Source organism: Pteropus vampyrus, unplaced genomic scaffold (assembly GCF_000151845.1).
Source record: "Pteropus vampyrus isolate Shadow unplaced genomic scaffold, Pvam_2.0 Scaffold19, whole genome shotgun sequence".
Lineage (NCBI taxonomy): Eukaryota > Metazoa > Chordata > Mammalia > Chiroptera > Pteropodidae > Pteropus > Pteropus vampyrus.
Window position 1 is genome coordinate 9,366,808 of NW_011888800.1, and position 25,412 is coordinate 9,392,219.

General features: G+C 33.6%; 1 protein-coding gene across 4 annotated transcripts in view; it reads left to right on the top strand.

Annotated features, from left to right (window-relative positions):
• Positions 1-22,821, top strand: part of CASC4 (cancer susceptibility 4) — an 85,005-nt gene extending 62,184 nt beyond the window's left edge. For 2 of the 4 annotated variants that reach the window (XM_011355030.2, XM_011355029.2), the window contains exons 9-10: positions 14,542-14,709; positions 20,726-22,821. In XM_011355030.2, coding sequence (XP_011353332.1) covers positions 14,542-14,709; positions 20,726-20,796 — 239 coding nt within the window. In that variant the 3' untranslated portion in view covers positions 20,797-22,821. The remainder of the gene's footprint in view (positions 1-14,541; positions 14,710-20,725) is intronic. The other 2 variants (XM_023527827.1, XM_011355032.2) reach the window with 1 other exon arrangement.
• Positions 22,822-25,412: the final 2,591 nt, after the last annotated feature.

A 25,412-nucleotide genomic window follows, 5' to 3' on the forward strand; every position in this document is an offset into this window, starting at 1 on the left:
CCCAATTGCTCCCTCCCTCCCCTGACCCTCCACCTAGCCTACGTATTAATGCTAACTGCATTCCCTATACCATGGTCCCCATCCCCGTGATGATCCAGCAGCTACTAATTTGTACTTCTTTAACCCTTCACCTCATTCTCCTAGCCCCCCAAACCCCTCTTCCCTCTGTCCGCCACCAAATTGTCCACTATATTTGTGAGTCTGTTTTTGATTATTTTGTTCTGTTTATTCCTTAGATTCTGCGTATAAGTGAAATCATATAGTGTTTATCTCTCTCTATCTGACTTAAATACCTTCTAGGTCCATCAAAGCAATATCTTTTTCCATCCCCTTCCTTTTCATATGTAGGGGTCTTGTTTTTTCATCCTTTAGCCACTCTATCCTTTGGTCGGAGCACTTAATTCTTTTCTATTTAAGGTACTTATTGATAGGAATGTAGTTGTTACCATTCTTTATTCCTGTTTTTGATACATGTTTTTGTTTTTTGTTTTTTCCTTAAAGAAGTCTTTCCAACATTTTCTGTAATACTGGCTTGGTGGTGGTAAATTCCTTTAGCTTATTTTTGTCTGGGAAGCTCTTTATCTGTCATTCAACTCTAATAGCTTTGCTGGATAAATTATTCTTGGTTGTAGATCCTGGATCTTCATCCTGTCGAATATTTTTTGCCAAGTCCTTCTGTCTTGCATAGTTTCTTTTGAGAAATCAGCTGCCAGTCTTATGGGTGCTCTCTTGTAGGTAACTAACTGCTTTTCCCGTTGCCTTTAAGATTCTCTCTTTGTATTTAACCTTTGGCATTTAAATTATGATGTGTCTTGGTGTGGGCCTCTTTGGATCCCTGATTTTTGGAATTCACTGAGCTTCCTGCAGCTGTTCAACATCTTGATTTTCTTCAGTTACGCCGATCAGACGGATATTTGGACCCTTAATAGTGTCCTGTGTGCTTCTTAAATTATTATTATAGTCTTGTGGCTTCTTTTCTCTTACCATTCTAATTGCATATCCTTGGCTTTTCCGTCCTCTAGATAAGGCATTTGATCCTTTTCTTTATTCACTTTGTTTATTCCTTTGTTTATTCCATTTAATATACTTCTCATCTCAGATAATGTGTTCTTCATTTCAGATTGGTTCTCTTTTATAATTTCCATTTCCATTTTTATGTTTTTTATCTTTTTGTTGAAGTTCTCACTGAATTTATCTACACTTCCCAAAAGTTTCTTAAGCAACTCATATGGTTTCTGCTTCTTTGTCCTCCCATTTTGGCTGCCTTTCTGTGTCTGTTCCTATGTACTAAGCAAAGCTCCTAAGTCTCCCGGTCTTATTAGTGTGGATTTGTGAAGTAGGTGTACAGTGACACAGTTCTTGAGAGGGGTTCAGCTGCAGGCCAAATTTAGCCCAAGCCTCTGCCCCTCCTGGGCCACCTGTTAAAATTCAGCAAGCAATCCACAGATGCTATGTTTATAGTTGCCTCAAAAGGCCACACCAGAAATCGAGGCCAACTGCCACCAGTGTGAGTCTAGGCGCTGCTCAGCAAGGAGCACCTGACTCGCCGAGGATATGCTTGGGTGGGGCAGTGAGTTGGAGAAGGCGGGGTTTCATGGAATACTCTGGGTGGAGCGACCTCTGTTATCTAGTGTGATGACATCATGGCTATGGCGGCACTGTATGCGGCACACTTGTTTGGGGGAAGACTCAACAGGGAACAATGGATACCTCCGGCACTTCTGTAGAGAGCAAGTCTCTCTTCGGCCCTCACTTCGACAATGTCTCCCCATAAGTTACTGGTCTCCCCTGCACACAGCCAAATGGACACTGGTGCTCAGAGTAGGCAGGTCCGTCACCGCAAAAATCCACTTGTGGATGCGGCCCCTTTAAGAGGCTTCTGCGCCTGTTGCTGCCTTGCCCTGTCCTACCTTCTGCGTTGCAGGGTGATTTCTTGGATTTCTTCCTATTTGCATGACTTGTTCATCTAGATCTCAGGCAATTTTTCCTTGCTGCTTGCTCCTTGTTTTTGTCACAACTTTGATTTGGTCGCCAGAGGAATGAATAGAGCCTCTATCATCTATGCCATTTTTTTTTCCTCCCCAGAGGGGACTTTTAAAAGCCATTGGAAACTAGGAAGCCAAGAATTCACCATCATACTTTGCCTGCAATACCTATAGACTTATGTGAATTCTTCTCCTCAAGTTCCCAAGATAGTCTGAGGTTCCTGGGCCTTCAAGAAGTGACCTTCCTTACTCACCTGTAAGGCTGGGAACCCTGTATGACAGATATAGGCTGGTTTTTGGAAAGCCAGATTTATAAGTATTGACTCCTTATAGTCGGCCTTAGTTCTGTAAAGCTGTCTGGCCATATCTGCTTTTATGCATCCTTCTCAAATATGACATTCTAGATCCTTGGTAACATAACCAACATTTCCAAATGTGTCCTGTTACAAAGAGAACAGATTCTTATTGAGTTTAGCCAAATAACTATATTGCCGTGAAAATAAGATTATTCACTAAGAGTTTCTGAATTCTGGATGTATCAAGTAGAGAGAAAATGTAGTTGTTTTATCTTTATTCACAAAGGTATACTTTACAAGATTGTTGTAAGTTATAGATAGCTTAAGAGAAAAGAGAGATTTTTCTTAAATCTAGAAAACAAAATATTAAAGAACCAGCAATATTGGGTCTTGTATCCTGAATTCTGTAACTATTTATATATATCTTCTCTATTAAAGTAGTAATAACTTCATGAGGGCAGGAACTGTGTCTTATTCTTTTTGTTTACCCAGCCTCGCATGTATATAGCAAGCATTGGTTAAATATTTGTTAAACTGATTGCATCAGTTTTAGAATTTTGTGTATCTGTTTGGTAGTGTACTTTAGTTTTTATATACTATATCTCCATTTCTATTGTCTTTTAAGACTTTTGCCATTTTATTCTGATTTTGTTCTTCATGAAGAAGCATTAAGAGCATTTTTTTCCTCAATGGTTTTGTGAACTTTGTTTCTCCATCTGTATTTGAGTAGGTAAAAGAGAACATTTGGATTAGCAGATGAGGGATAAGCCTATTTGTTCATTAGAAAGATTAAGACCTATAGTAATTGATAGGCTTTAGTTGTATTTGAAGAATGCAATCTTGTATGAGGCTAGTTCTGTGTGTTTTGTTTCTAAAACTTTGTTAAATAGCAAAAATAATCTTTTGCAGAGATTAAAAACTGATGACCCATGTCCAAATCCAGCCAACATGTGTTTTGTTTGGTCCACCCATGTCCAAATCCAGCCAACATGAGTTTTGTTTGGTCCACACATTTTTAAAAATCTGAAATAGTTACCAATATTTTAAAATCAATAGATTTCACATAAGATTCCCCCAAACTGGATTCTTTTAAATGAGAATGTTTGACATAATCCCTGGAAATGATTATGACTGTTCATTTAGAATGAGATTTTCCATGTCCCATTTCTCTGTTACAATACATATGTTTAGCTTACTTGTCTGATGCTTGTAGGTATTTGAATTTTTGGCACCTTTCTATACCATGAGAATATAGAAGAGAAAACTTGTAGTTGGTCCGGGGCAGGGGCTTAGCCATTTGGAATCCATGGCTGTGTAGAAGTTATACTGAGATTATACTTGGCTTGAGAGGGAAGTATTGACTGAAACTTAGCAAGTGAATTGCATCAGACTGAGACATGATATTCAAAAATGGTAAATGAGGAGATTGTAGTCTTGAGAGAAAGATACCACACTAAAAATGCCAGAGGCAGAACACTTTTATCATAATAAGGCCTTGTTGGTAAATGGAAAATATGAAATGGGAATAGGAAGAGAGAATCTGAGCATGTGAAAGAATCTCTTTCTCTGCCCTGCTTGACTGCTTTTCCTTTATGGATACAGGACAGATATAATCTCAGTCCATATCTTCATCTGATTTTACTTCATCTAGAGACCAAAGTTATATGGAGAGATCAAGAAGTACAAATGATAGTAGAAGTGTAATAGGCAATGAATCTAAAAGCGGTTGATTCTATAGGTATAAAATGATATATTGTTAGAACAAGTTGAAATTTTATTGAAAGCACTATAAAGATATGCATATTTCTGTAAATTTAACTGTGTTGCCACATTGTACAAAAGTGGCATGTTTTGCTATTATAGAGGAAGATATATTTGACTTGGTTTAATTTAAAATGTAGAATGTAGGCTATATCATGACAAAATATAGTTCAGGGGACACTTCAAAGTATCCTGGAGGCATATTTCAAAGAAATTGAGAATCCATGGAAGGCCTACTTGTTTGCCAGTTTAAAGGAACATACCCTATCTATTTAGTTGCCTTGAATAGAGAAGACTGTTCATTTCAAATGTTAGCCCCATACTGAAAATCACAAGGACAGTTACTTCAGATAGTAGGTGGTGGTTGTTGATCAAGCTGCTTCTCATATAGACTTTTCTGTGTAGCTTGCTCCAGAGTGAGTAGCAGCAGGATTTACTTATTCAACCATGATTAATGATTCTCCTGAACAACATTGGAGAGTCAAGCTAGTGTATCAGTGAGTACATGATTTTATTTTATGTACAGATCTTTTGAAATTATTTTTCAACCTCTGATCCAGATAGCTTAGTGAGTTCACCTTTGACATAGCCACTCTGATTACACATGTAATGATAAACAGAACTAAAAGGATATTGATAACTTCAAAAACATGTTAAACATTTCTGTGGTCAAGAAATGACACAAAAATGTAAGATGATGAAAGGAACTAAATGATTGGGCCTATTAGGCTCTGGGTCTGAAAATGCAGGTTTCCAGGAAATTGGCTCTTAGGAGCAATAAGAATAAATTGGAACCACTTAAATTGGGATTCAGGCTTATTGCTTAAAGCCAGAAACTGATCATTGCCCCATCTCCTTTGGCAGAGGAAGCAGAAAATAAAGTTATTGCTGACTGCCATCAAGGACTACAATATTTAGCAACCTGAAAGCTTCTGGAGATGGGAACTTACAAATGCAGCCTCATGACTATGTGCTAAACCACACCACCATTGGTTCTATACTGAATCTCTGCTATCTCCAGTAATACTGTGGAAAAGAAACTCTGAAATATGATCATGAAAACATCCTAGACTGGAGAACTGGGTGGAAAGCATCTTTAAAGTAACTAGATAATACAGATGAACACAGAAAAAGTGAAAACACATAAGCAAATACTCCACACACACTGAAAATTAGTCAGCAAACCAAAACTCTAAAACTATGAAAAATATTAATGCTAAGAGAGATAGCTTACATGTCAACAACTGAAACGTGAAAATAATTTTATATAAATCTGCTTTAAATTAAATATGCTTAAAGATGCTCAACAAGATAAATCAAGAAATAATTTACTCAAAAAAAGACAAGATTAAGAAATAGGCAGGAATAAAACTAAAACAGATATAAAAATCAATTATACATATTAGAAATGAAAAATATAATCACCAAAATAAAAAATCAGTGTCTGATACAGTAGACCATGGCATAGTTGACTGAAATAAGTGATTTGGAAGCCTTTACTGAGATACTCATCAAAAATGTAGTACAGAGTGACAGAGAAAGATTTAGAGACAAATCTATATCATATTTATAAACATACTTATATACATACATACATATAAAACAGATGTTAAGAGAAACAGATGTATGTATGTCTAATAGGAGTTTTCAGTAGAGAATGGAGGAAATGGTACATAGTCAATACTTGAAAAGAATTTTGAAGAATTTCAAGAGCCCAGAAATGTCTGCAATTGAAGAAAGACATGAGTTTTCTCATCAGATGTGCCTACTGAGTGTCAGGATAAATGAAGAAAATCATTGTTTTTAGGCACATAGGAAAATATCAGAATATCCAAAAATTAAGGAAAAAAAAATCTTAAATGATATCAGAAAATATAGATTATTTCCAAGGAATGGCAGTTACATCCTAAGCAGACTTTTAATCAGCAAATCAAATGCCAAAAGATAATGGAATATATTTGCATGATAAGTGGAAAATAATTACCAACATAGAATGTTATACCAGATAATAAAGACAACAAAGGCAAAAATGAAGACATATTCAGTTACACAAGACTGAGTTTACCTTTCATAGACCCTCAGTGAAAGAAGAGTAAAGCTTATTCTTTAGTAAAATAGAAAATTGAAGAGGGATAGTAACAGCTACAAAAAAATGGGAACTCGAATTGATCAAAGCTGTTGGTAAATTTAAGTATTGACTTAAGGAAACTATTTTTGTGTTAAAACAGCAAAAACAATATCAAATAGTAATAAAAGATAGGGTCTTCAGAGGTAAAGTGAGAAAGTCTATGTCCTGTGTAGAAAGAGGACAGAAATACTGAATACTTTGAAGTTTTGTTAGAAATTTTACAAAGTATGAATATTTAAAATTTGAAGGTAATCACTAAAAGAACAAATACAGTGTATTGCTTCCATCCAGCAGTGGGTAGAGGAGGAAAAGGAGGTAATATTGAAACCTTCCCTTAATGAAATTTTCATGCCCAAATGGTTTCACTGGTGAATTCTTCCAAACATTTAAGGATGAAATACAACCGATTTAACATGAACTCTTCCAGGGAATTTAAATGGAGGAAACAACTCTCAACTCATTTTATGAAGCCAGCATTAAGTTGGATAGCAAAACTAAGGATATTATGAGAAAGGAAAATTACAGTACAGCCCCTCTTATTAACATAAATATAAAGTCCTTAATAAAATATTATCAGATTAAGTCTACAGATAGATAAAAATGATATACATGATGACTGTGTTAGATTTATTCTCAAAATGCAAGATTATTTAATATATTAAAGGCAGTCTGTAATTCACTACCTTAACAAATTATACAAGAAAAATCATAGTTATCTCAACAAATGCAAGCATTTGAGGAAATTCAACATGTACTCATGATAATCAACAAACTCTAAACCAAGTAGGATTAGGAGGTTATTTCCTTAATTTGTAAAGAGTATCTATAAAAATCTCCAAACAAACATCACACTTAACGGTGAACTATCAAAAGCTTTCCTCTTGAAATTCAGAGGACTAGGATAACCACTGTCATCACTTCTAGTCCTCTTTTCATTGTAGGTCCTAGTCAATTAAATAATGTTCAAAAAGAGGAAACAAGGAATAAAGCTGATATACTGATATCATTTGCAGACATGTAAATGTCATATGTAAAAAACTAAAAACAACCTACAGATTTTTAGCAAAGTTATTAGATACAGGGTTAATGTAAAAATTAATTGTATTTCTATATGTCAGCAACAAATATAAAGTGAAATTTTAAAATAGAAGCTTTTTAATAGCATAAAATACAACATATCCTTGAAAAAAAGTCTTACAAAATAGTCCCAAGAACCTCAATAAACTACAAAAATTATTGACAGAAATTAGATAATAAATTCATTTTCATAGATTAGAAGGCTTGATGTTTTAAGAATGTAATTCTTCTCTCATCTAGAATTTCAGTGCTTATCCCAACAGCATTTTTTGTTTTTTGGTGGAGTTTGATAACCTGACTCTAAAATTTGTATAGAAATGGAAAGGACCAAGAATAGCGACAATAGTCTATATAAGAACAAAACTTAGCAACTTCCATGCCAGATTTCAAGATTTATTATAAAACTATTATTGATAAAGTGTTTAGAACACTGTGATAGTGGCACAAGAATAGACAGATGAACAAATGAGACAGAATAGAGAATCCAGAAACTGATGACGTGTGCATGGTCACTTTATGTATGACAAAGTTGATACTACAGCGCAATGGGGGAATGGATAGATTTTTCAATAAATAGTACTGGGTTAGCTGGATAGCCAAGTGGAAAAATATTAACCTTACTCCCGTACCTCACACAATACACTGAATTAAATTCAAAACAGATTTAAATTTTAAAGCTAATAAGATTTTTTAAACTACATACCAAGTATCCTCCCCCCTGCAAAAAAAAAAGCTAACCATAAATGATGAAAATGATAAATTGGGCTTTATTAAAATGAACTTTCATTAATCAAAAGATCAATTAGAGTGAGAAGATGCACATACCCTATAACTTAGCACCTAAAATGTACCTGCAAACACATATGTGTAAGGAGACATACAAGGACATTCATGTCTATCGGTATGAGAATGGATAAATCATAGTACATGCCATACTTACAGTGGAATCATATGTAGGAGTTAAAATGAATGAGCAAAGCTACATTAATCAACATGAGTAAATCTCAAAACTATAATGTGGAAGGAGTAAAGCAAGTTGCAGAATAGGTACATGATGGTACTGTGTTGGGAGTCCCAAAACTACCCTCAGGCTTGATGATTCAGTAGAAGGGCTCATAGGACCCAGAAGAGTTGTTATACTCAGAGTTACAGTTTAGTACACAGATTAAAATCAGCAAATGGAAAAGATTCATGGAGCAAGGCCCAGGAGAAAGCGGACTCAAGCTTCCAGGTGTCCCCTCTCAGTGGAGTTGCATGAAGATGTGCTTAATTCTCCCAGCAAAGACATGTGACAACACATGTGAAGTGTTGCCAACCAGAGAAGCTCACTTGATCATTGGAGTCCAGAGGTTTTTTGAGGGGTCAGTCATGTAGTCATGTAGTACACACATGACTGAGCTCAGCTACTCAGACTCCAGGCTCTCCCCATGTCCATCTAGCAAAAACAAATACCATAAATCACTTTGTTAGGATAAATTTATCCAATCAAACTTGTATAGCATGGCCCAAGACCTCAGACTTACAAAAACACCAAGCAGAAAGACTCAGAATTTATCTGCCAGGATCCAGCTAAGAACCAGTTTAGAAGACAAGCCTTTCTTTGAAATTTGCAGGGTTTGAGCAACCCAGTCATGCTGAGTTAACCCTTTCTTTCCCAGATGCCATATTTATAAAGTTCAAAGGTCTGTGAATAAATACTATTTGTTAATGAATATATAAACCTTCATGGGGATGTTTAACACCTAATTTAAGGTAGATGTTACCTTTAGAGTAGGAAGAGAATGCTAGGGAGAGGTACTCAGGGAACTGTAATTGTATCTGTAACGTTTTGTTTATTTAAAAGTTCCAAACCAAATATGATAAAAAATGTTAAAGTTGACAAAGCTCTGGATGATAGGAACACAGATGTATAGTCTCCATACTTCTCTATATATTTGAAAATATTTAATAATAAAAAATAGAAAAATTTGTTAAACTTACAAAAATGTAAATCATAGTGCTACATTAAAAAAGAAAGATTTTTGTGAAATATTTGAAGAAATAGTTTGCCCCATTCTTCAGTGTGCTACAATATTGTCTTGAAAAGACATTTTCTTGGTATGGATTCAGAAAGGCAGTCAAATTTAGGATACAAGAATTTGTTAATTAATTACATTATAGTCTTGTTTATTCTGAATGTCAAAGAATTTTTGAATACGGAGTTGAAGTGGAATATCCAAGTATTTAATGTACATAAGATTAATGTAGTTGTCATACATATGTAATGCATGCCTGGTATTCTTCAAAAATTGGCAAATTACTTTCCACCTCCAGCCCCTTTATCCTATGCTGGTGCTAAGGCTAGTCCAGTAAGTTTGGTGTAGAATAAAAGGGAGAGGCAAAGGAGAACAATATTTAACCTTGAAGCAAATTGAATTGTTTGCTTTTCTTCCCTTTTTCTCCTTTTCCCCTGTAGAATTAGTCTTAAGAAAAAAAGTAGCAAAAGGGCAACCTGTGGATTATATAAAGAAGGGGAAAGAGCTGTTGAACCTCTTTGCATTGGGAATGAGAGGATGGTCAAATTGTTTAGATGCTCTTTGCCAAGCCCTTCTGTCTTGCATAGTTTCTTTTGAGAAATCAGCTGCCAGTCTTATGGGTGCTCTCTTGTAGGTCACTAACTGCTTTTCCCATTGCTTTTAAGTTTGGTCTTTTTGCCCTAAATAATGTTCCTGATACTGATATCAAAGTAAACAGTTCAAAAGCCAGTCAGTAGTTTTCCCTTCAAATTGTTTTGAGGAAAGCCTGCAGTAACATTTTTATCACAATTTGTACATCCCACCCTCCTAGATTTCACAACTCTAACTCATATCTCAACAGATTAAGTTTTCACATGTCATAGACCCTCAGGGATACTTGAAATAGTCAAAACTGTAGGTGTTAAATTGAATAATGAATGAGTCAGTTGAATGTGTACATTGCCAATCGAATGGTGCAAAGTGGATACTACCACGAGATGAAAGCAATAAAAATTTTAGAGTAAAATTTCCTTTTCTTTCTCTTCAGAGTTATTATAACCAACTCAGATTGATTCATTTTGTTTATAATGTGATAATATATTAAATGAATGACATGAAAAATGTAAACCTCTTTTTTATGGAATAGTTGAGAAATTGAAACCCATAAATGAATCTCAAGCCAATGAAGCAAAAAAGTAATTTATCTTGCTTTAATTTATAGTACTGAATTACAATATACAGTTTAGTTCTCTTGATTGAAATGCCCTTTTGTGATTGAGAAATGTTCTAGTTATTTGTCGTTATTGTTTCATTTTCTACTGGTCTTTGGAGTTTGCAGTCTGGTATTTAAGCTGTTTTACAGACTATCATTCTATATGAAGTTCTGTTGTTTAAAGTGAACTGAAAAGTATATCAGTGTGTCTTATAATTTTTTTTCCATCTTGATACTGCCCAAACACTTTGAATAGTTAGTGTGTATGACACTTCTTTCTTTGTTTTCTCATGTTTAAACTGTTGGGATGAAGCTATCTTGTTACTGATATATTCTAAATTAATAATTTTCAGTCAGCCACTAGGGTGAAAATAATAAATATTCAAGTACACAATTGAATTTTGCTCCAACGTAAGGAAATCTGGCAATCCAAACTGAATATAATTACTGTATTACTCCCCTAGCTGGGCACAGCTTTAACATCGTGATTACAGAGAGACAGAACTGGATTTAAAATATTTAAATAGATAAAATGCTTCAGAGATGAAGTCTAGAATTTTTTCTTTTTCGAGATTTAGAAAAAGTAAGATTTAATGAAGGTACATTTTAGAAGGAGGTGTGCCATGCTAAGGAAGGCTGCGGCCCTGTGGAATCTGGAAATGAAAAGATAGAAGATAAAAGACAGAGTACTCTCCAAGGGAGGAGCGGGTTTTCAGCAAAGAGAGTTGTAACCAAAGTCTAATATTTAATTCTTGTTGAAACACATCACAGATGTATACCATCATTTGATAACTTTACCCTCATTACTTCCTTTCTCCTTTCTTAAATTTTATTATTCCTTTAGATCATTCCTTTGTCTTATAGGTGTTTTCTGTAAATATTTATTTTCTAAGAGAAATTATGTTGTCTTCATTTAACCTGTTTTCTTTATATTTATGAATCTTAAGTCTATACATCTAGCCCTCACTTCACACCTAGAGTCTAGTTCCATATTTCCACGTTGTCTATAAAATATTTTCATTTGGATATCTTACTGGAACACTAAGCTCAGTATGCCTAAAGCAACATTTGCTTTCTCATGCCTTCCCAATTATTCCATTTTGGCTATAGACACCATTATATTTAGTTTCCAAGCTAGGATTATAGAATCATACTTTGACTCTTTTCACTCTCTTGTGCCACATATTACCGTTGTCATTTTTAAAGGTATTCGATTCACCTCTACCTAACATTTCCTCTCTTTTCATAGTCTAAGCCCTTTAGCTTCTTAGTTGATTAGACAATGGAGATGCTGTGGAACATAAGACAGATTAGATTCCTGATGTCCGTTTTGAAAGAAATAATGACAACTGCCTGTTGTCTCCACATAAAGTTCAGCCTTTCTCTGTCAGATAGAAACCAATGGTAGCAATGGTCTCTATGTTCATTTGTCACTTTCTAGATCATTGTGTTACAACGCACATTGCATCACTTTCTAGTTATTTGTTTACACGTTGGTCTCCCTTACTACTATAATTACCAGAGATGGAGATGGTAAGCTTATTTTTGTATCACAGTGCCTAGCATGGTATGTCACATACATCAATGAATCTTTGTTGGATGGATGAATGAAGAGAATAGTCGATACTTTTACATACTTTCTAATGATAACCTTTTTAAATCTCTAACTTTAAAAGTCTTCCATAATTATTCCCCGTTTGCTTGTCCAAACTTCCTTTTTCTATTTTCTGATATTAATACAGTCAAATTAATCTCTTTACTGTCTCCTGAATACTCACTCCATCTTCATTCTTACCTGTTCTTTGAATGCTTCTTTCCTTCTCTATCTGTCATGGTCCAATATATTTGCCTCTTTTTTGAAAACTTCTCCTCTAGCTCTAACCCACACTGATTTCTACCTTGTGTAACTCCTTTTTGCAAATATGTTGCCCGACAGTTATATTATTTAGCAGTCTGTTATATTGGTTAGCATTATGCATTTTTATTTATACTGTCATATTCATTCACTGTTTAAATGTGAAGTTTGTCTGATGTCCCCAACTTGACTAGCAAGTTGTATAGTTGGCTCTATCTCTTATTGTTTATATAAGTTAGCTCTTTCTCCAAAGATGAAAATTCTGTATATATGATAGCACAAAATACTATTTTAAAAAGGTCAGTTATGTGGTCATCCATTCTTGTTATTGATTTTCTGATTATCTCTGAGTGCCACTATAATCGTAGTATTAAAAGTTTATGACTGAATTCAAGCTAGTCAGGTCATCAAACACTTTAGAAAAAACTTTATATGTTGTTCTGTTGAAATAGTATAATAGCCAGAGAGAGACCATGTGTTTGCTTAATATATTTTGTTTGATAATATTAGTTAATTAACTATTATTTACATAAATTTTTTAGGCTAATTTTTTAGTCTTCTATATTTCATAACTGATAAAAAATGAAAAAGTTCTCTTGGAGAAAGTAGTGTACTTTAAGAAACTCACTGGTAACTACCATGTTAAAATGTTTATATATTTAAAATAGCATTTTCACATTGCATAAAGGTGTTTTCTCCATAGTAAATATTGTATATTAAGAAAAAAGAAAACATAGGTTTCTATAAATCTCCTTTTTTTGCTTATATTGGCATAATTTATTTTGTTGTTAGGAAGAAGAATAAAAGAAAGCCACCAAAGTGTTTTGTTTTGTATTACTATCATTAGGAGACGGTGTCTTTTTCACAAACAGCTTACCTATTCTTCACTTGTTACTGTTTTTCCTTTTTAACTCTTGTATATTCTTCTCTCTGAGCTATATTTTATCAGCTTGTCATTTATTTATAGATTTAAGGTGACTTTCTGTTTTTTTTTATTGGCCACTATTACTTCTGTTGCTGTTGTTACCAGCCCCACTTTCAAAGCCTATATAAGTGTGATTTGTTCTTTAACTATTTTTCTGATTGACTTATTACCCAACAATGAGAAATATATTGGCCCGATAACATAGTGAGCTATCTGTAAAATTGACCAATCCCTCCATAATTTTTTCCATTTGCACTTACCCTCTCTTTCCAAGCAAAGGAAGTTGTTAATTTTTTCCCAAATATCTCATTGCAATGTAAATTTTTATAATTCAAAAAATTTTAGACCTACCACAGAAAGTTTTTATAATTTTTGAGAAGTCTTAAGTTCTTCCATCATCAGTAAGTTAATGTTACTCAGATTTTAGGGATTGGAATAAAATTTATTTTGATGCTACTTAAATTTAATGCGAAAGTAGAGTTTAACTCGTTTGTGAGTCAGATCTTAGTCTGCCTAACGTTTTAATTTTTAATGTCTATTTGTCTGTCATTCTTTGATTTCTAATTGTTATGAATGTGTACTATATAACAGTCTAATATAGGTCCACTTTCTAAGCTTCCTCTACTATTGACTTTTAAATATCTGGTTTAGGAAAAGAGAAAGAATAAATCAGAATTACTTGGGTTGTTTTTTCAAAACACATACCACTAGATATTCTGATGATTTACTCTCTCTGCCACCCCTCCTTGGAAATCAATTCATGGCTATAATGAATCACTGTTACTGAGGGAACTTAAGATAGTCCTCAGGTGTGTCGGTTTGTCTTAGTATCCAAAGAGAAACTAGCCTGCCTAGTACTTGTTTATTAAAAAACAGTTATCAGAATTATTCATGGGAAGTGGTATTTCATAAATCAATAAATGACTACAAATTTCAAACATGTAATATATCAAGTAATAAAAGTATTTATTCTCATAAAGTGTTTAATTAGACAAATACTTAGATAAGTCATTGGTTATTAGGAAAACAGTTCTGAATATGTGCCCTTTTCTTTAAGAAAACATTCAAACCTTAAGTAGCAAGCACTAAAATTACACAGAAGAGAAATTCTTAAATAAAAGTTATTTTCAGTCTTCATTCTTATTTCCTTTTGTCTTGGATAACTTTCTTAAAATGTATTTTTTTTTTATAACTCGTGTCCTGAAACTTGCCAGGTTTCACTTGTCTACTTCCTGATCTGCCTCCAGTATAGGTCCATTCTTTTCTTCTCTCTTTACTCTTGAATTAATCCTCTACCTACTTCACAGGCCGATTCTTTGATGAAAATGAATCCCCTGTTGATCCGCAACATGGCTCTAAACTGGCGGATTATAATGGGGATGATGGTAACGTAGGTGAGTATGAGGCAGACAAGCAGGCTGAACTGGCTTACAATGAGGAAGAAGATGGTGATGGTGGAGAGGAAGACGTCCAAGGTGAGCGTGGGCCTGGCCTCCATGCTATGACCATGAAACCCACCTCTAAATTTTTTGGTTGAATTTGTGTAGAATTTGTCATACTTATTTATAGCAGTAGTCTTAATACAAAGAGGTTCTGTGCAGTTTTTAATTATATTTTGAAAACCATTTTATGATAGTGGTATTTGTAGATCTGTAAGTAAATTTTAATTATTTTCATTTTTAGTTAAATATATTACTGATATAGTTACAGTGTGAAACTCAGAATCTTTAGAAATTTTGGAATTAAATTACTTAAAATGACTCTAGACTTTACCTAAGGCAAATACTCTCAGAAAATAATTATTTTCTGGTTTCTCATTTGAAAGCACTATATTTAATTATTCTAGGTACAAACATTGACCACACAACCTTTTTGTTATAAGGCAAACCACAAAGGGAATGGTCTCCTCTACTCTGACTATAAGATTATTTCACTACTGATTCAGCATAGAAAGTCTGTTTTTGCAATTTTTTTGAGGCTTAAAATTTATATTTAACAATCAGTTTGTGAAGATTCGTCTGTTTTATGTTCAATACACAGATTCAACATATTTTCCTCGCTAACCGTATTCCTTCTGAGCTTTTAACTTAGTGAAAGTTCAGAATCTACCTGTGTGCATGCAGCCCTACCCATGCATGCGTATCAGAGTGTGTTGCTTTATTGCAAGTTTTTAGGCCTGTTTTCTTCTTGCTTACGTTGTGGAGCTTTTCTTTTTTCTATAAATGTCAAATATAAAAATGTGTAATATATTAGATTTTATAATATTGTGCATGAAATATTTTTCAATGTAATCTGTCTTGATTTATTCCTTAACTCTTTTTAAGGTAATTAAACTTTATTTAAGTTCATAACAAGAATTGTTTTTATAAAACTCAGAAGAAAATATAGTTGTCTTAAAATTCTTACCTAGTTGTTATAATTTATTACAGAGTTAATAAAAGGGAAACTAGAGACTCCAACTTCTACCTAGGCATTGTTTTGGTTGCCCATTCTAGTTTTGGAAGAATGGTTATTGGGAATAGGAAGAGATTAATAAATGCTAGGAGTTATATAAGGATCTGTTAATGAGAACTTCTCAAGTACTTCTTGGTACTTTTGAATAAATTATACTCATCTTTTCTATAATTTCATCCATTTATCATAAATTTTATCATTTTTAATCACTTTTGTGATTTGTTTGGATTACATTTGTTTGCGGTTGTTTATAACATTGCTTTAAGACTTTTTCATATATTTATATCATATCACTAATTAGAATGTATGCTTAGTAGGGCAGAAATTTTCATTTATTTTGCCTTCTATTTTGTCTGTATCCTTTTCTGCCTTTATATTTACCCACCACACCTCATAGAACTTAGCACACATGAGGCCCTCAGTAAATGTTGTTAACAGTAATTTTATGTTTTTCTCATTGAGCTTTTATTCTTATAACCCTTTAACTTCTGATCTTACAAGCTTGTTTGGTTTATGCTTTAAACATTCTCTCGTTTTTTGTTGTTGTTGTTTTTCAGAAGGGCTTCAGTCATCTTGCTGGATAATTATGAACTTTTCATTAGAGCAATTAATTTCAACCTTAATTGAAAATAATTTCTTATATTTTGGCTATCTTAAATTTGACGACTTTTATTACATCATTTTAGTCTAACATTCTTATGGTTTTTATCCATAGCAAGTACATTTATCTTCAATGCCTTCTCTTTCTCTTTCTGCCTGTCCCACCCTCACTTCTCATTGCCACTTTCCACTTTAGGTCTCCAGTACCCTCATGCTGCCCTACCCCCTACCTTTTGTTTTGCAAGAAAATAAATCCATTTATTCTAAGGAATATAAGGGGATTATATCCTCAATGAAGTAGGGAGGGGATTGGTAAATTTGGGGGTTTATTTGCAAGTGAATCTTACTTGAACTCAGGGTTGCCATTTAACATTTTTATCCCATTTGGGGGTTCACTAGGTATTAGCAGGATAGGGCAGCTACCAAGGGGACTCCCTTATCATAGGGAACAGAAAGATGCAAGAACATCAACTCCAGCAAATAAAGAGGAATAAGTTTGGGTAACATGACTAATGAGGAATGCTGGAGACCCAAATAATTTTAAATATATTTTCATGTTTGAAAATGTTTCATGTTTAAAAATTTTAGATATAGTATTAACTGTCCAAAAGTGGGGAGAGAGATTTATGTCTGTTCCCTAGTTTATCAACAATTTGGATTTCAAATGTTTATTATTAAGTTAGAATATTTGGAATTTAAAAGAATTTTTTCATAGCTTCGATGTAGAAATAATGGTTGAGTTCCCTGTATTTGTAGCCAAAGTAGGCAGTAGAATAGGATGGTAAAAAAACATTAAGCTGGGAGTTAGGAGACCAGATTTTCAAGTCACTTAAACTCTCTGGGCCACAATTTCTTCATCTGTAATGTGAGAGTACCGACCTAGTGTTCTTAGTGCTAAAATTCTGTGGTTACATTCACAGTGGAATCACTATATGTATAACACAAGTATTATGGGAAAATGTGTGTTGGATTTCAGCATACCTGAAACACATCTTCCCCCAAACCTAGGAAAGAAAGTGGAAACTACTGCCCCCATTGAGACTGCAGCCAGAGATATCAAAAACTGAAGCATGCACTTCAGAAGCACGGTCAAGGTTCTAGCAGTAGGGGTGCTTCTCTGCCCTCTTTAGTATTAGGAAGAGTTTTTCCTCAAGATGTGTCCCTAGGATTAGAGATTCCAGCTACAGGACCGAGATTCTGGCTTTAGCTAAGGACACTCTGGCTTTGGTCTCTGAAACTCTGGATTATGAAATGGAGGTTTGGGCAGTTTCTCTGCCAATAGGAAGCCAAAGGATTCCAGCCTTATCTCTGATGCTGTTTGTACATATTAATCATTTGGGTCACCACTACCTGCACAGTGTTTTTTTGTGGAATTAAATGAAGCCTAATTTTCCCATGTTTACAATCTTGGTTTATTTTGGTTTTTAATTCCTCATTTCTTGAAGCATCTTAAAAGAAATATTTATATTGGTGTAAAATTTTTTTCCCTAACTTTCTAACGATCAACTTTGGAAACAATACACATCTAATATATATCTTTTAATTCATTATTTTAATAAGGAGATGGCTACTTAACAATTCCCTGTGCTCTTATCTTTAATCCCATAGAAGTTCTGAGTTTGTTTAATAGGATATGAAATGTATATAACTAAGTATATCTATAGAAAGAAGCTTAACATAGTTCTTAAGTACCTGGATTCTGGAGCCAAGACTGCCTGGATTTCAATCCTAGCCTCCACCACTTACTACCTCTGTCATCTTGTGTCACCCTAACCTCTGTGCCTCAATTTCCTCATTTGTAAAATAGGGACAAATATAGTTAGCTAACTCAATAGTTATGTGGATTATATGATTTAAGTGTTTGTTCAGCATTTAGAATAGTCTTTCACACTGTAAGCACTATATAAGTGTTTGTTGAATAAAATAATAATTTTAAGAAGTAAAAGCAAATCTAGAAATGTTCCTCTGGGTTGCCTGCTTTAGAGGATAATTGCACTTTAGCCTGTAAATTAATTTGTATGTGTTAGTAGAGCCTCACTGCCTTATTGCCCCAGGATGTTCTTGCTTGGTACAGCTTGCTTTATGGAGGTGGTTCTTTCTTGACTCCAGAAGGAATTAAGGAATTATTTAATAAATTATAAATGTCTTTATATTTCCCTTAATAGTCATTGTATGTTGTGAGCTATTTACAGATTTTACTACTTTGTAAAGTAAAATAAAACATTAGTTTATATAATTATATTTAGTGGTTATCTGTTAATTCTATATCAGATTTGGTTAGGTAATTTCATCATACTTTACAGATAAATGCAGAGGTTGTTAGTAGACACTTGAATTCCAATCAGAATAGCTACACTGAAAATGGACTCTACTTAATGAAATGATAGCTCAGTGTAAGAAAAACACTATTCCAAAAGTCATGAAATTCTGAAAAACAATGCGAAGGCACCATATCAAAACTTTACTAAAGAGCATAAGTAAAACCAACAAACTCCTACTCATATTTATTGAGGACCTTGGAAGTAAAGACTGTCGTCAGATACACTATTTTATTTTGAGGCAGGAAAAACAGTTGTTATTCCTATTCTACTGAGGAGGTAATTAGAGGTCTAAAGAGGTTTAGGAACTAGATCATGTTTGTTAAATGTCTAAGCCAGGACTAGAATTTAGTTTTTCCATTTCCAGACCTTTGCTCTTATCTTGTTTTCTCTTTATAATTATTATTTTAAAAATCCCAAAAGTAACTATTTTTCTTTTTTTAACTTTTCCTTTTAAATTTCTCCTTTATGTAGTAGCTTTTCCCACTGCTCCATGGTGATTAAGTCTTCGTGTAATTACTAAAATTCTGAAAGATGTGTTTATAGCCATAAGGTGAGGTCCCATAACATGGATCCTAGATAAGTGATTATTTTCTTTTTTAAAACCAAGATAACTTTTTAAAGTACGAAGAGTTATTTGATAAGAGATTGATTAGTATATTTTTAAAATACTAGTGTGATTATGGATATAATTTCAGCCTTTATACATAACAGATTTGGGGTTATCATACCTAGTGGATTACACTATTAAAGATATGAGTTAGAATATGATACAAAATGGTTTCCTGCAATTCTAAATGAGAATTTCTATAAGTTTAACAGGAAAGTTATTGAAAGGAAAGATAAAGTTGGTTGTTTGGCATTTTTTATGAATAAATATAAGGAAGAAATAAGAATACATCATTATCGTAAGTTAATACATAGTATATATACCACATGGCATCTTTCTCGAACAAATTTTACCATAAGATATACTACAGAAGCTGAGAGTGGAAAAGCTATCCAAGCAAAAATAATAGATTTCAGAAAGCTATATATACATACGAATTTTTATTCTAATATATCTCATTAAATTGTATAATTATATTTCCAGACAATTATGATAGTAACACCTCAATCTGTCGAACACTAAGCTATTGGGTAATTGTAACCGTGAACCAGAGAGTAAAAAAAGTCAATTTTAAAGGCTAGAGGAGCCAAAAGATGTCATTAAAAGCCGTGTACTAATGAGAGCATCTTAGGCTCTGATTGAAATACTTTTCATTCTTGTTCTAACGTTTTAATACTCTGATTAGTCTTACTTACTTCAAAAGCTGTAGTTTATAGCATAATTAGAAGAGGATTGCTATTTGCAGATAAACTGACAGTAATGTGAAATGACAGGTGACAGCCAAGACTGACCCAGAAAAACCTGTCAATAACCAACTAAGTCAAACTCCAAAGCACTATATGGAGTCATTTAATATAGCTACTCAAAGTTACTTTGAGGATCTTAGTGTCTAACAGTATTATATAATAATTTTTTTCTTTTTGGTAAAGAAACAGTTAAGTTTTGGTTTGTATATTCCATTTAGGGAGTTATTAGTAAACTCTTTGCAGAGAAGCAAAGAAATTCACTAAAATGTTAAATGTTGGGATTATGAGTAACTTATTTTCTAATTTTTACATGATGACTATGGATTAATTTTATAAATAGAAAAAAATTATGGTTTTTAAAGGCATGACACTTTATACAGGATGATTTCTACCAAAACTTTAATTAAAAAGACTAGACTTCATCTATATAGAAATAATATATTTATATAAAAGGATCAACTCATCATTGTTTGTGGGTTCCTAAAATTTCACTAACTATATCTATCTAGCTTCCTTCTTTCCTTCCCTCCCATCCGTCCGTCCATCCATCCATCCATCATCATCAAAAAATTGTTAAAATTAAGTAATCTTCCAGATAGTTACAGACTTTTCTTGCTAATAAATAGAACACTGTTTGCAGAAAGTATAAAATAAGGAGCAGAAAACTACCTTAAGGCTGAGAAAAAAAGAGACATTATTCAATTGGATTTCAGCAAGTGATTTTAAAAATAATATTCTTGACATGTAATTATTTCCCTTACAGATGATGAAGAACGAGAACTCCAAATGGATCCTGCAGACTATGGAAAGCAACATTTAAATGATGTCCTTTAAGCCCTAAAGGAAGACTTCAAAAAACCTAAAGTGCTGTAAAATGGAATCATTTCTACTTTGTCATTTTTGACTTTTGGTGTAAAGATCAGTTGTATCAGTTGTAAAGATACATTGAGATAGATTTAAGGAAAACTTTTAATGAAGGAATGTACCCATGTACATATGTGAACTTTTTCATATTGTATTATTAAAGCAGAGACTTTTTTTGATTATATTACAGTTGAGCCAAAAACAAAATAAGCAAAACTGTAGTCTTTGCATTTAAAGTAAACTAATGTATATTTTACATTTTATTGAGCCTAATTCTTTTCACAAGTGGACAAACAGGAAAAAAATGGTTGTACAGTTTAGATGCTGTACATAGCATAACCACAGTGTGAATGAACAGTTATTCAGCTGAAAAACTTTTTATATACTAATATATTCTTGTTAGACCAAAAGGTATTCTGTTCTACCTACCCCTTATCTCATGCTCTTCAAGGAATTATACGTAGAATAGTTAGATAAAAGAGGTAACCTGGAAGCCAAAACTGGGCAGCATGTGCGCAAAATCACTTCCCTACTCCTTTTATTTTACATGAATGCTGATGTGTTTTGACAGATAAGCTTTCAGCTGAAGCCTGATGAAATTTGAGATAATCTGCAAAGATATAACAATATTTATGAGTTATACCTTATTTAGTTCATGAAATTGTGAATTGCATGATTGACAATATATTTTCAATTTTTATTTTTTTTTTACATAATACCAGTACTGTTTAACTGTAACCAGCACTGGCTAAAATTTTTATATTTTCAGAGTTCAAGTTGGTGAAGATATTCATAATTTAAATGCCAGATTCTGAAAGAGGCTAAATCAACTTTGAAATAAATCTGCGATCAGTATTTCAAAGCTTCTCTGGTAGTTATAGTGATCTTATTTAACTAGACTTTCTCAGAAATACTAAATAAGGAGTTTTAACAGATTTTTTATTAATGCACAGATAAATAGAAGTACAGTGAGGTCCACAGCCGTTTTATTAAAATAGCTTAAAAATTTGTAATAAAGATGAAGAATCTTTGTAATTACTTAATATGTTAGTTAAGAACCCATAAATCTCATATTTGCTAGCCTTACAAAATTATTTTAAATTGATCTGTCTTTTTTGACACTTTTAAGTAGAATGCATAATTTAGCTGATCCTTGTTTTAAATCTTATTCCTCTTCCCCAAAATAAAAGGTTTTGGTCATAGGGAGAAATTTAAGATTGCTAACTGTGGTTCAGAAGGGCTGCTATAATTGCACATAAACATGAAATGCTTTTTTCCACACCCTGTACTCAGGTTCTAGTCAAAATTCAAATTTATAGAGATTTTTTTTAAAGGTTGTTCATTTATTGGAGGAGCAGAAATTCTCAGACTTTAGTTTGAAATTATTAAGCAACCAGGAAAAGATGTAGTGATTTACTAAAATTGTTGTTTCTACCATATCAAAATTAGCAATTCATGCTTTTGCTACAAGTCAGGCTTATAATGAATAGGTACAATAGTTTACAGGATTTTTAAAAATGGAGTTAAAGGGAATTAATATACATCTTCTGGGAGTTAGGGTAGGAAGATGAATCTAAAACATACTCCCAGTAATACTTTAATACTTTATTTTAAATCTTTACAAATGAAAACTATGAAATTTCCTGCCTTAGTTCCTTTGTCATAAAAACAGTCATTTGATTATATGGTAGCTATTATTCACACAGCAAAATTTCTTCAGTTAGCAGTCTAGGCATTTTATAAACTGAGAAATCTTGGACCAATTGATAGTATGTCCAACTGTATTAACATTTTAATGCTATGTGAATCTTAAAATTCTGACATTCTACAGTCTGTATTAGACATGCTGGTTTTATAATGTTTTACTTCTGCCTTAAGATTTAGGTTTTTTTTAATGTATTTTTGCCCTGAATTAAGTGTTAATTTGATGAAAAATGCTTTTAAAATCATCACTTACTGGGTTCTAATAAATTAAAAATTAAACTTGTTTTACTATTTTGCTGATTCCGATACATATTCACACCTGACACTCATGTGATGCAAATAATTACATTTTAATGCCAAAATTTGAGTAAATTTAAAATTTATCTTAAGCTAAGCTAAACTAGAATGGCGGAAATTTTTACACTAGAAGTGTTTACTGTAGTGCTAGTTTATTCAATAAATATTCAGTGCTTTCTGTGTGCCCAGCATTGTTCTAGGTAGTAAGAATACTGTAGTGGATAAGGTAGACCAGGTTTCTTTTCTCATAGAGCTTACATTCAACTGGGAGCAGTCAGAATATACAAGTAAACACATGCACAAGATAATTTTAAATAGTCATAAGAGCTATTAATAAAACAAAGTTCCAAGGTCTCTAAGGTTCTAAATAGTCAGGGTTTTACTTAACTGAGACATTATAGTTGTGAGGCTAGAATAGTGTGAGCAAGGATGGAAATGAGGCTGAAGAGGTTTGGACAACGTAAGATAAGGAGAACCTTGTGAGGTCAGGCGGCTTGCTACTGACCCATAAAGAGAGGATGCAGAATATAAAATATACATGGAAGGATGATTCCAAAGTAAATGTTCAGACTTCAAATTTATTTCTAAATTATGTCCCTTGATTTTAAAAAATCTGCAGATTGTACGCCTTTTTTACTTCTCATTTGTATAATGCTGTAACAACAAAATTTGCTAAAATATGAAGGCAGAAAATCTGTTTTTAAAAAAATACTTATGAGGGAGATAGTCACTTCCCATAATGACTGACCTGGGAATCTTCTGTTCCCTCACACATCTGACCCAATGGCTCCAATAAGACAATCAAACACTGTAACATCGGTGCATTTCCAAAGTCTTAACATCACACATGAGCCATCATCAATATTTAATTCTAATTGGGCTACATCCAGTTCCTTTTAAAAGACTCTCCTCCCTAAAGGTTCCAAGTGAAAATTCAACCAATTGTATCAGAAAAAAAAATGAGACATTTAGTGGTCTATGTAAGCAAACTGCATAAAGGGTAGAAGTCTCCTGGACTTGACAATAGAAGCAAGGACTAGAATGCTGTCAACTTTGTTTAACCAACTCTCCATTTCTGCTTCTCTCTACTTGTTATCTTCATTCTCTCAGACCAGCTCTCCCACTCAAAGCTCTAACCGAGACTTCCAACAGGTCCTACTTTCTTAGTTTTGGCACCTGAGAGGGCCTGCTTCTCTATTCTTAGTTCTACTTCAAAAAATCTAAAGGAAGGGACACTTCTGCTTCTGACTATCATTAACTTGACTAGCCCTCCTGGATTAGTAGCAGCTTTAAAACTAGATGAGATATATTAAGCAACTGTTTTCGGGCAGCATAAGACATATTTCTGAGAGAAGTAAAAGTTAAGCAAGCCATTAAGCCCCAAAATCACCCAGCTTACCATGGTGTAAAGAGGCTGGAGTGCTGTACTGAGAAGACAGAGATCATAGTGGGGGCAGCTGAAGCCATTGGAACCTATGGGGTTGGGCGGCAGAGAAGAGAGCTATTCAGAGGTAGCCCCAGGGGTTACTACAAGTCCAGGTCTATATAATCAGAGCAAGACCACCTGATGCTTACCAGATAGCAGTTCCTACACAATTGAGAATGGAATAGAGATAACAAAGGTCAAATGTTGGCATAAAAGCAGTGCTGAGGGACACTGGGTTTCTGGGCCTGTCAAGATGGAGATCTCCTTAACAACTGTGGCATGCAGCTGAAACACTAGAAAGGTTATACCTTAGGAGTAGACCATGCCCTAGGGTAAGAATTACTCTAGACCTGCGCTAACATGCTCTGACAAGATTGTCATGGAAGACAGTATGGAGATTGAGTCCTGCTAAGTTGGAACTTGTGAAATTTCTTAGGCTTTCCATAGACATGGACTAACAAAACAAAACCAAGCCTATTCCAGTATAAGGTGACCAGTCAGTAACTGAAAGTACCTGCTAAAATAAGAATTATCACTTTTCAGAAGAAGATAACAATTCAGAATCTCTACAACATATACGCAATGTCCAGTATTCAATAAAAAAATTTATTAGACGTATGAAGACAAAAATGTGATCCAGTTTTAAAAATTTCACATGGCCTTCATTACTTTTTATATTTGTTATTTGTTAATGCAGGTATTAAAAACAAGTTCAAAGAGTAAATGAAAATATGTTTTAAATGAGTGAACAGAGAATCTCAGCACAGAAATGAAAATTATAAAAAACCTAATGGGAATTCTAGAACTGCAAAGTACAATAAATGAAAATTTCATTGGATAGGTTTAATAGCAGATAGAGATGGCAGTAGAATGAACTTGAAGATGTAAAATATACTCATTCCATAAATATTTGGAAATAGAGAGTTGAAATGTCGAGAGACTCAGAAATGTGGATTTGGAATTCATTTTTCAAATATTGAGTCCTCAAGATGCTATCCACCCCACCCCTTAACACATAAGTCCCATCATGAAAGAACAATGATCATCCTTTCTGTTGCTTACTGAGTACTTAATATGTGTAGAGAACTGTTCTGAATACTGGGGCTATGACAGTGACAAAGTCCCTGCCTTCATGGAACTTGCCAGAGGGAGAGAGAAT